General features: G+C 41.5%; 1 protein-coding gene across 1 annotated transcript in view; it reads right to left on the minus strand.

Moving 5' to 3' along the window:
• NCAPD3 (non-SMC condensin II complex subunit D3) overlaps nucleotides 1-12,476 on the minus strand; it is a 37,545-nt gene extending 25,069 nt beyond the window's left edge. The window contains exons 1-10 of the mRNA XM_084868250.1: nucleotides 12,339-12,476; nucleotides 9,770-9,924; nucleotides 8,409-8,571; nucleotides 5,327-5,511; nucleotides 4,291-4,458; nucleotides 4,135-4,196; nucleotides 3,859-3,943; nucleotides 2,781-2,914; nucleotides 1,097-1,169; nucleotides 258-383 (exon numbers count right to left, since the gene is read on the minus strand). Of these exons, the coding sequence (XP_084724376.1) occupies nucleotides 258-383; nucleotides 1,097-1,169; nucleotides 2,781-2,914; nucleotides 3,859-3,943; nucleotides 4,135-4,196; nucleotides 4,291-4,458; nucleotides 5,327-5,511; nucleotides 8,409-8,571; nucleotides 9,770-9,924; nucleotides 12,339-12,402 (1,215 nt within the window). The 5' untranslated portion in view covers nucleotides 12,403-12,476. The remainder of the gene's footprint in view (nucleotides 1-257; nucleotides 384-1,096; nucleotides 1,170-2,780; nucleotides 2,915-3,858; nucleotides 3,944-4,134; nucleotides 4,197-4,290; nucleotides 4,459-5,326; nucleotides 5,512-8,408; nucleotides 8,572-9,769; nucleotides 9,925-12,338) is intronic.
• Between the last annotated feature and the right edge of the window lie 91 nt (nucleotides 12,477-12,567).

Below are 12,567 nucleotides of genomic sequence, written 5' to 3' on the forward strand. Positions count from 1 at the left end.
CTTTTAAAAATATATATGTTTTATTGATTTTTTACAGAGAGGAAGGGAGAGGGATAGAGTTAGAAACATCGATGAGAGAGAAACATCGATCAGCTGCCTCCTACACACCTCCTAGTGGGGATGTGCTTGCAACCAAGGCACATGCCCTTGACCAGAATCGAACCTGGGACCTTTCAGTCCACAGGCTGACGCTCTATCCACTGAGCCAAACTGGTTAGGGCAGGAACCAAGATTGTATTGCAGATGTATTCTCTTACCTTGGAGCTTCGTGAATATCTGTAAAGCCAGGCAATAAATGTAGCGTATTCCCCACAAGGAAGTTTGCTGAGCAGCTGTACCAGGGACTGAGCTGCGTAGGTCCGATACTCCGATTTATCTACCACCTGCAACACAAGTGTTGAAACATGCTGTGACCCAAGTGGAAAGTTAGTGGGTGTAACTGCGACTAGTCCGGGGATCATTAAGTTAGTCATTATAGAAATGACCAACACATTTTAGGTTTCAGACCCCTTTTAAAAACTAACCTCTAAGAAAGCTGGAGGTCCTCATTTCAGAAATACAAACTTAACACATGATTGCAAGTTTAGGAACCCCTAGCATCCACCAAGTTTAAGGGAAGAATAATTTCTCCGACAGGTATAAAAACTTATGAGATAATCGTAGAAACGTGAACGTTAACTGGATACTTGGTGGCTTTATTCCTGTGTATTTTGTGATTATGTTCTTAAAGAGTGCTTATGCTTTAGACATATACAGAAATGTTTATATATAAAAGGATATGAAGGAATTTGTTTTTTTTTAAAAATCCAGTGTGCAGGAGTAATATCTTTTCGGGGTACAAGTGACACAAATTGTTGAAGATGGGTGCTCAACATCCTAGTCCCTTCATTTCTTCATATATTTGAAAACTTCCAAAATTAATAGTTTTTTTCCTTTTATTTCCAAAGGACACTGTCTAGGAGAACAGCTAATGAATATATTAAGTAAAACTATGCTTAGTAATGACCTCATTACCAAGCACACAAACACACACATTGAACTTCATACATATTAAATATTTAACAATTATTCTTATTATTACGAAAGCAACTCGTACCTTGGCACAGATGTGCTGGAGTAAGATACGAAGAACTGGGAATATACTCTCCTTTAGTTCATCCACAAGTGAGCTATGCAAAAAAAGCACATCCTCTATTATATACCTATAATTACAATGAAATGGTCATTTTCCTTGACTCTTCCAAAACCCACTAATCCTATGTATTAGAAATCCTCAAAAGTAAAAACAACCTGTTGCCCTGACTGGTTTGGCTCAGTGGATAGAGCGTCAGCCTGCGGACTGAAGGGTCCCAGGTTTGATTCTGGTTTAGGGCATGTACCTTGGTTGCGGGCACATCCCCAGTAGGGGGTGTGCAGGAGGCAGCTGATCGATGTTTCTCTCTCATCGATGTTTCTAACTATCTCCCTTCCTCTCTGTACAAAATCAATAAAATATATTTTTAAAAAAGGAAAGCAAATAGTAAAATGAAATATAAAGCATTAGTGTCATAAACTTAAAAAACACATAAAACCTGTTTGTTTCAGTGACTAAAGAGTAAAGACATAAAGAGCCATAGCAGAACCCCATCCCCTCCGCTCAGGCATGGTGTGGAGAGCTGCTGCCAAGGAGACAGCGGCGGTCAGGAAGGAGCAAATGTGCGATCTCCCAGGACTAACTGCACTACTTAGTACACTTACTATGAAGACTCGAAAAGACATCATTTTGGGGTAAAAAGACTAAGACACAGTACCACCTCATGGTAGCTCATTGGAATGCAACTACTTCAATGCATTTGTACAAATACCTCTCCAAACTTTAACCCAAGAAGAAATTACTATAATGCCCAGATTGGACCCATGTTCAGGGTGAAGTTTGTTTATACCGTTATATGGATACTACAGCATTATGAGCTCTGACAGAAAAGCCAAAGTGAGGGTTTCCATTGACAACATTTTATTTATTTAAAGACAGTCTATATCTGGATTCCACCATCCTCGGATTGTCAAGCGCATTATGGACCGTGAATGTACACACTCTCAGGTGCATACTGGCCACGTTTTTTTTCCCCCACCACCAAATATTCAATATGGGAGGGGGTTAAAAAGCCAATGATGGCAAATAGGTCTTTCCCAATAATGCTAAAACATGAAACTTTTTAGGTGAAGCGAAGTGGCTCGTGAGGGAAAAATTAGTCTATCGATTATTGCTACAGAAGTGAAAACCAGCGAACTCCTTTAATCAAGAAAGTGTTTTCTGTAGGGGAAGGAAAGAGAAAAGTGAAGAGAAACAAGGAAAGTGGCAAAGAACAGAAGGGAAGAGGCCTGGAGAAGTGAGAAACAGACAAAAGAACAGGAGGCGGCGGACTTGCAGGAGAGGTCAATACAGAAGCAGACCATGGAGAGCAGCTAAGCGGCTGTCATCATCCAGAGGGTGACCTCCCAGCTGGGGACAATCAAGCTGGAGGCTGGTGCTGGCTGGTGAACTAGACTCCTTATCTCTTCAACAAGGCCCCAAGGTCAGAGGTCAACACAGTGACCCCCACCACATGACCTAGGTGAGCCACAAGGTGCTTTATTTTGCTACCCCCTTGGCCCCCCCCAAAAAAACCACAATAAACAGGCCAGAAGTCTGTTGGTTCCCATAGGTGTCAGAAATCTTGGTTTTATAATAGTACAGAGCCCAGAAGATGAAAAGAAAGTGAGAAAGAGGAGAGGGTAACAAGCCAAGCTGTGTGTGTCACCTGATAAACTGGACTGCCTGGTTTCTGCTGCTGATGGCTGAGGAAGTTATAGCAAGGGGGGCATGATGGGACCCTTCACCCACTTCCAACATTAATATCACATTGAGCATCTGATGGAAAACACAGCTGATGACCTAGAAAAGAAAATTTCACTTCAGGCATAACAAATCAATCACAGGCAACAATTTGCAGCATCTAAAGATCAGTCAAGTTGACATGGTTTTGGGCTGACCACTAGGCAGGTATTTCTTAAATAATTACCAATAAACGCACAATGGAAACTGTGAGAACACTGCTTGCAGATAATGATAGGAATAGCATCTAGTTTCTCTCTGCGTGCTCTCCTTCCAGATGGCAAAGGATGCTACTGCTGCTGATCCCGTTATAGCAAGGGGGAAAAGGAATGATAATTCACACTTGGGTTTTACCTAAAGTTTACAAAGGACCTTCCCATGTATCACCTCATATAATTGACTCAGATAATTCATTCATTCCTCCAGTAAATAAAACATTTACTAAAAACCTAATTATGTACCAGGTATTGCATTAAGCGCATTCATGTATATTACTAGATTTTACCAATTTAATCTTAAACCTCACAACAACTCCATGAGATAAGCAAGCATTTCTATTTTATATATGATATTATTGTTTCTAGTTTATAATAATAAAACAGACTGCAAAGGCAAGCTGTCCAAAGTCAGTTAATTAAAGACCTGGCTAAAACCAAAGTTGTCCATCGTCAAGTCAGTACTTCCACAGTTAAAAAATCACTGCATCTTTAGAGACACTGTGGACCTAAAAGGAAAGAATTTTCCATCCATTCTATTTTTTAAATGTTAAAAAGGACATGGAAATTAAAAGTCTTTCTGTGAATTCTATCACATCCACATTTCAAGCACATAGGAATAATATAATAAAGTATACTTCCCATTATGCAGAAGATATATAGTAAGCTCATGAAATTAGCCTGGTAAGTTAAAATGCCATAACATCAAATGCATCTAATGTTTTTCCATTACATGATTTGCAAGCTTCAATGTAATCAATAACTAACTTAGATCCTTGTCTCTTTTACCTTGTCTCCTCCATGAATTGGGGAGCATAGCAAATACAATCCATGGTAGGCCAGTTCTGGTATGAACTTCGCTTGGTTAAGGTCACTAAAGAAAAAAAAAGAGCAAAGATTAATGGGTATGATTTTTACTTAAAACATTGCCCTATTTAATAAGCCATATTTAGATGAGTAAATTTTACCTATGTGCCACTTAGAATACAGTGACATTCATACTTCAGCTACAGCAAAAGTTATTTTACTGTTTAAATTTTAACGCTGGGAGATTCGATGGCTCACCTGGCTTGCGTAACATGAAATTCATGAAGAATTGGCTCGAAATTAGTCAATGCCACAAAGACCTAGAAAACAGACACCAAGAAGCAGCCTGGTTTTTCTTACTCATTAAATATTTCCCTCTGAGATTGCTCCAAGTTTCTTGGAATTTTCACTTACCTCGATACAGTTCTGCACACACTGCGGCTTTTCTTTCAGGGAAAACTTGGACAGAAGCCTTAAGAAATTCTTTAAAAGATGAAAGATGGCTTTCCGAATTTGACAAAGATCCCAGGCAGAAAAACTAACGTCTTCTTCATCTTCTTGTTCTTCTACAATGTCGTCCATCTAGATATTGAAGAAATGTATAGCTGACTGTAAAATAGGGCCTAACCCTTTCCCCAGGGTTTGCAACTTACTCAAACCAAATGCTGTGGAAAGCCAGGGGGTTGCTGAGTTGGTGAGGTGACCCTGACTGGTCCAGGTCTCCAGGCTCACAATGGTAAATCACTGGGTTTAGATGAGGCCTACAATACTTTCTAGCTCTCTATTTTTGTGTCAATGAGGATTCTTTTTTTTTTTTTTTAACATATTTTATTGATTTCTTTTACAGAGAGGAAGGGAGAGGGATAGAGAGTTAGAATTGTCGATGAGAGAGAATCATCGACCAGCTGCCTCCTGCACCCCCACCCCCACCCCCCACTGGGGATGTGCCCGCAACCAACGTACATGCCCTTGACGGGAATCAAAACTGGGACCCTTCAGTCCGCAGGCCGACGCTCTATCTACTGAGCCAAACCAGTTTCGGCTCAATGAGGATTCTTATGTGTCTTAGAAGTTTTCATTTTCAAATCAATAAACCTCTACCATCCTACCCAATCATACGAGAATTTAGAATGAATGCTATTCTTCTACCTTCTTACGGATCTGAGTCTTCAGGATAACTCAACCACCATCTCTAATGACAATGAGATAATGTGGCAAATGTACCTGTTAGCAAGTTGTCAAGCACACCTGGGTACAAGGCTGAGGAGAGATGATAGGGAGGTTTGAAAAGTTGGCCAAATAGAAATGAACTTGGTCCTATTGGAGAGCTGATGATACTTTAGGACCGTTTGATTATAATCATTCTGTCTGAAACCATATTTTAATATAAGTTCATTCTTAAATCACGTGTTGGTGAAGATATGCTTTTTTATTCCTCTTACTTTCTTACCTCAATATCCTCTTTCCTGGATGGCTTTCCTCGCTTTCTATGCCCTCTTGGATTCGACTGAGAGTTCTTAGAATGTTCTTTCCTTCTTTTCCGACTCAGGGTGGATTCCTGAGGCCAGCTCTTCTTTAGGATCTGTATACATTTGTCAAACATCACTGGGTGGAATATTTGATTGGCTACACTGCCTATTCATAAAGAATAAAGAGTACGCAGGTTAGATTTCATTGTCTTCAAAAATGTCTATAACATCAGATAAAAAATGTCAAAAGCAAAAACGGGATTTGCACTAACTCTGAGTAACAATGACACTTTTGCAAAAATAAAATACCATTCAACTTTAGCCATAGGTTAGCAAAAGTGCTGACCAGAAATAAATAACAAGACTTCTGCCGAAACCGGTTTGGCTCAGTGGTAGAGCGTCGGTCTGCGGACAGAGGGGTCCCGGGTTCGATTCCGGTCAAGGGCATGTGCACTGGTTGCGGGCACATCCCTGGTGGGGGGTATGCGGGAGGCAGCTGGTCGATGTTTCTCTCTCATCTCTCATTGACATTTCTGGCTTCTTTCCCTCTCTCCTCCTCTCTGTAAAAAATCAATAAGATATATTAAAAAAAAAAAAAAAAAGACTTCTGTATTTGGCCAGGAGGGAGTAATTGGTTTTATTCCTGTCTTCCTAACTGTTAACAACTCTAAAACTAGACAAAAAAAAAAAAAAAAAAGTTAAAAATAATCATTTTAAGACATGGAGCAAGACACAGCATAGAAATGAGGGAAACAAATGAAGTAAACCCTAAAATTGCCTGTTTTTGTATTTTGAGGCAATTTCTGGACAGCAGCAGAAAAACAGCGAACCTAGGACATCATTATGGTCTTACTAAGTGAGACTACAAAAATCAAGTCAGAAAAGCAGAGGTAGCTGGAATTCATGGGGCAGAATAATGGAGAAGAGGAAGCTACACAGAAAAAGAACTACAGCAATCTGCAGAGGGCTGATTACAAGCTATGCGCACAGGGGTAAAACTCCATTTTTGTGAGCAAACAACAATTTCTAAGGAGTCAGGAGAGGAATGATTTTCAGAGCTCACACAGGGCTGATACAAATGTGAGCCCGGTCAGCACAATAGAGAGACCTTGTTAATCCCTGGAGCACTCCATAGAGACCTTGGGGAGCAACACACGTTTTGCAAACAGATGAAGTTAATCCACCAATAACTGATATTAAAACATACGCAAATACTATTATCCAGTCACATGCTCATTTAAGTCCCACTCTGCAGGGATTTTGCAGATGTAATTCAAGTCCCAAATCTCAGGCCTTAGGGGAGGGAAACCCTCCTGAGAGGCCTGATCACATCATTGAGCTCCTTAAACCTGAGCATGGAAGTCAGAGACAGGACTGGAAATCAAAAGGAGAGGAGGATTCAACCCGGGTAGAGTCTCCGTTGCTGGAGGGGCCATGTGGCAAGAAAAGTGGGTGACCTCTAGGAGCTGAGAGCTCCCTGGCTAACAGCCAGCAAGAAAGGGGTCCTTGGTCTTTCAACCGTAAAGAAACAAGTTTTTCCACCGAAACCGGTTTGGCTCAGTGGATAGAGCATTGCCCTGCGGTCTGGAAGGTCCCAGGTTCGATTCCAGTCAAGGGCATGTACCTTGGTTGCGGGCACATCCCCAATAGGGGTTGTGCAGGAGGCAGCCGGTCGATGTTTCTCTCTCACCGATGTTTCTAGCTCTCTATCCCTCTGTAAAACGTCAATAAAATATATTTAAAAAAAGAAAAAAAGAAACAAGTTCTTCCAACAATTGAGTTTCGAAGAAGACACTGAGCCCCAGGGGAGCACCTGCTGGGGCCGTCAGCTCGATCTCAGTCGGTTGTGACCCCAGCAGAGTTCAGCCACACTGTGCCTGGACTTCTGAACTCAGAAACTGAGATAATGAAGTGATGTAGGGCAAATGGCTCAGTTTGTGCTAATGTGCTTTTAATTTAAAGCAATAACACTTAAAAATAAATGAGAGAAAAAAATCAAAACAAAAACAAACAAAAAAAAAACAATACAAATGAATGTTCAAGGCTTTATGTATCCTTTAATCAATGTTCAAATCAGAGAGAATAAATCCTTAACATTTATTGCACTTATGTAAACCATGACGAGGGGGAAAGCTGACCGGTGCTGTGATTTTTCTTTATTCTATAAACTTGGGGTTCTCCGGCTACATCCCCCTCTACGTTCAGCCCTCTTTTGCTCTGCGGTGGAACTGCCTCACTGTGCACACGAGGGACAGCCACCTAAGTGTCCTGACAACAAAGGAAGTGGAACAAGCTCATAAACAGAGTCCTTTCCTAGGCTTTCCTCATCACGCATGACTAGCTAGTCTTGACACGCTTTCTTAGTTGGAGTGATTTAAGCCTGTTTTTCCACAGCACATAAGAGAGATATTACACAAAGATGCCCCCCAGCGGACAGGGAGTTGGCAGAAATAACAGAATTTTATACGAGGGGGGGCTGGGCGCAGTGGAGGCCCTGGAGCCTGGAAACATTCCCCCTCCAGCCTTGGCCCTATCAGGTTATTGACACAGCGTAATATTGGTCAGAGCAGTGATCGGCAAACTCATTAGTCAACAGAGCCAAATATCAACAGGACAACGATTGAAATTTCTTTGGAGAGCCACATTTTTTAAACTTCTTCTAATGCCACTTCTTCAAAATAGACTCGCCCAGGCTGAGGTATTTTTTAGAAGAGCCACACTCAAGGGGCCAAAGAGCCGCATGTGGCTCTCGAGCTGCAGTTTGCTGACCACAGGGTCAGAGCATTGTCCATTACACCCAAAAGTGGCAGATTTGATTCTTAATCAGGGCACATGCCCAGGCTGTGGGTTTGATCCTCGGATGGGGTGAGTACAAGAGGCAATCGATCAGTGTTTCTCTCGCACATCAATGTTTTTCTCTCTCTCCTTTCCTCTGTCTTAAATACATATCATCATGTGTGGATTAAAAAAAAAAAAAAAAAATTTTTTTTTTTAAAGAGCTCAAAACAATGTAGAAAAACTTTAAATGACAAAAGACACGTCCTATCATGTCAAATTACATACCTGGTACTTCTAGTAGCAGAAAATAAAGACCAGCGGCATGAAGGCCATATTCCCGATATTGCACATTGGCGTTTTTCTTATGAACTGTTTGGACAAAGTGATAGAACAAAGCCACCAGCGCACGGTGAGAAATATTGTTCTCGGCGAAGAAGGTCCAAAAGATCTGGGGAGAGGAGTAAATCACAGAAGCCAATAATTACAGAAACATAAAAGATTTTAATAACTACTTAGTGCCTTAAAAGGGGGGGGGAATAGACCAGGCTGGCTCCTAATTATACATATTTGCCATCTTCAAAGGACTGAAACAAAAAATTAAAAATGCATTATTCAAAATTACAAAGATAAGTAAGTACATGAGATTTAAATAATTAAACTTAAAATTTTTTTTTGCTAGGTTTGAAGCATATATATTTCTAAAATTATTACAGTTAAAAACGACACTGAGACTTTTTGGACAACCTATATTAGTGATTACTCAAGACAAGTTACCCCTTGTAACCAATTCATCAATCATTCTAATTCATCAATGCACATTTAAATTTCTGATCTCCTCAGCTAGGAATTAGAACCATTGCTGAATTTGGGTACATTTTGTTCTGGCACCTAGTCCTTCAGTTTTCTGAAAAGCAATCAATGAGCTAAATACTAACAAACATAGGACAAGGTAGAACTCTATATCTAAAGGATATCTAAAAGAAAGCTCTGAAAAATAAATAAATAAATAAATAAATAAGCTCTCTGTTCCAATTGAATTCAATTAACTACTCCGTTTATAATATCAAATTTTCATAAAGTTAAGGCATACTGAAATTGTTATTGCATTTTCCTTGGCCTTAGTTTTATATTTGGTTTTAATCTGTCTCTGCCCCTGCAGCCCCCTTGTTTTGAACTCTAATTTGTTGTTTAAAAAAATCATGACTTGAAGCCCTGGCTGGGTAGCTCAGCTGATTAGAGCATCGTCCTGGTACACCAAGGTTGTGTGTCCAATCTCTGCTCAGGGCACTTATAAGAATCAACCAACGGATGTATAAGTAAGTGGGCCAACAAATCAATGTCTCTCTCCTCTATCTTTCTCTCCCCGCCACTTCCTTTCTCTTTCCAAAATCAGTAAATAAAAAGAAAAAATTTGTTTAAGTCATGACTTGAAAAAATATCACAGATTAATACCTGAACCTTCTAGAAAAAAGCTATTAGGATAGTCCAGTGAATGATTCACATTCTTTATGCTACTCCTCTCATGTTCCTTATGAACTATTCACTAAAAAGATGACAATAATGACTTAATATTCTATTTCTAATGCCTAAAGGTGGCTAGCTTGATTTTCCTTTTTTTTTTTTTTTTTTTTTTTTTAAATGTTTACCTCTGTTGATCCATGTTCTTCAGCAGCAAAGCGGAAGAGGCTTTCATGGAGTTTTGTGAACGCATCCAATCCCGTCTCGATAATTTCTGCTTCTATGCTGGGATCCAAAGGCTCGGTCTCCGTGAAGTCCAGTTCCCAAACTGTTTCCACCCATTCTGGCAGGAAAATGCAATTAAACCAGTAAGTGCAAGTAAGAAACCAATCAGTTTTGAACTCCAGGTAGATTCAAGAAGAGAAAAGTTTATCAGGCACAACTCACATTTAATTATACCATCATATAAGCTTAATTAAAGGAGAGCAGAAAAAGTTGAGAAAATATATTGTATATTTTTAAAAATTATAACTGACATTTGGTTATTAGGTGGCTATTGTCTAAAAATATCAAGGAGAAAAATACTTTTTACATAAAACAGTTGGGGGGGTGGGGGTGTGAAACTTCAAAACACTTAATGATCCAGCTTTCCCATACATTCAGTCTGCAGAAGAAAGAAGTTAACCAAAGATGGCTCCAGATGTCCTTTTGTGAAAATCTTATATAACTATTTTAATAAGCCCATATAAAATTCTTTATTGGGCCCTTGGAGAATAATTAGGATGTTAAAAAAAAAAAAAAAAAAAAGGCACAATTTCCCCAAGAGGTTTAAACTAGAAGAGGCAAGCCAGATCCACACTCAGAGAAATATCAGTGATTTCAAAATACACTGACAGAGCCCAGCCAGTGTGGCTCAGTGGTTGAGTGCCGGAGGTTCCCATAAGGATACATATCCATCCTCCTCCTTATCTCTACCCCCATCTTCCCCCCACCCCCACTCCACCTCCGCCAAATACATGATTTGGAAAAGACAAACAGAAGAAGGGAGCAAAAGGAACCATCATTCCAGACCCCACCCTGGGGCCCTGAGTGGCAGGAGAGGTGGACACTGCCTTTGCAACCTAACCTTTCTCTGATGCTGTTGGGATAGAGAAGCCTTAGGTCCGATCCTTCTACAGGCACCAGGACTGTGTCCCTGTGTTTGAGCGGAGTGCCTATTTCCTGCGGTGTTTGGAGGGGTGGGGGCTTCGCCTCAGTATTCCAGAGGGGCAAGGCCTCCCTCTGTTGAATGGAAAGGGCAGATGGGGGAGGGAGGAGTCAGGGGCCCAGCAGGCCAGGGGGAGGGACGGAGGGAGGTTGGCTGTGGGAACACACAGATTACCAGCGGGCAGCTCTTGCTTTGAGTGTTGGTCAATGCACGTCATAGCAACTGGTCAACAGGTGGTTCGGTAGCTTAGGCTTATAGATAGATAGATAGATAGATAGATAGATAGATAGATAGATAGATATAGATATATGTAGATGCACACCAGTATTTGACCTCATTTCTGGATCACAGTCCCCATTAGCAAAGAACTGGTGACAGGAACAATAGTTATTACTCTTTTATTATTATTATTATTATTATTATTATTATTAATTTACAACAGATGAGTGTTAAAACAGGAACAGACATATAGAAAGCAATAATAGAAACTATCCCTGGAAGATGGGGAGGGGAAGTGATGGGAAGGATGATTCTTCTTTATTTGGACCTAAACATGGACACTTGCCAGAAAAAGAAAAGCAGAGACGTGCATCCCAGGAAGAGAGAACTGCAGAACAGCACGGAAGGAGAAGAAAGCAGAACCTGATTGAAAACGAACAAAATAGCTACAGCGCAGATATTAAATGTGAACCGGGAGAGTTATTAGTATTTTTTTCAGCAGTACGGGGTACTAACAAACTACCTCTTCACAAACCCCTAAGATGTCCCATTTGACAGATAAGGAAACCGAGGCTTAGCAAGGTTAAGCAACCTGCTGCTGGATGCTAAGCGGTAGAGTCAAGAGACAAATCAGAGTTACTTCTGACTCCAAAGATTACAAGATTGGAAAAGACTTCGGTGAGAGTGAAGGCTCACCGAAACCGGTTTGGCTCAGTGGATAGAGCATCGGCCTGTGGACTGAAGGGTCCCAGGTTCGATTCCGTCAAGAGCATGTACCTTGGTTGCAGGTACATCCCCAGTGAGAAGTGTGCAGGAAGCAGCTGGTCGATTTTTCTCTCATCGATGTTTCTGATTCTCTATCCCTCTCTCTTCCTCTTTGTAAAAAATCAATAAAACATAAAAAAAAAAAGAGTGAAGGCTCTCCTATGGCAGGCCCAAGAATTGGCCATTTATTAAGGAAACAAGGGGAAAAATGAAAGGTGGAAAGACCTGTCAGATGACATCTGAGTCTTCCAAGGGGATCCTAGCGTGCAGATTTGCAGAATAAGGGGAAGGCCGAGAAAACATGCAAAAGAACTAAACGATATCGGGCAATCTAAGCTCTTTTTTCCTTTTTCTTTTTTTCCTTTTTAGGCGTTATTCTATTTTAGTTTTGTTCTAAACCCGGCTTCGCTGAGAGTGCAGAGCTGCAGGGCCCAGACCTAGCAGAGCCAAACGACCCGCCTCCACTCCACCCCAGCCCAGCCCAGCCCAGGCCTAGGCTGAAGACGATCACGGGCGCAGAACACCACCGCCCTGCCTCCCCGATTCTCGAGGCGTCATCTCCTCACCTAGACTGAGATCCACCGGGCACCAGGGCTGCAGGCCGCTCCCGAGGCCCGGCAGCGCCACCATGATCACCCGGAAACCCGCTCGCCGGCGCCCTGGTCAACTTTCAAAGCTCGCTCCCGCGCGCGCTCCGAGCCGCCCCCGCGGGCCAGTCACAACACGCAGGCCTGCCCGCCGACCAATCAGCGAGCCCCGCCGGCCTCACGACACTAGCCAATCAGCAGGGCATTC

Source organism: Pipistrellus hanaki (assembly GCF_964339955.1).
Source record: "Pipistrellus hanaki genome assembly, chromosome: 19".
NCBI classification, from domain to species: Eukaryota; Metazoa; Chordata; class Mammalia; order Chiroptera; family Vespertilionidae; genus Pipistrellus; species Pipistrellus hanaki.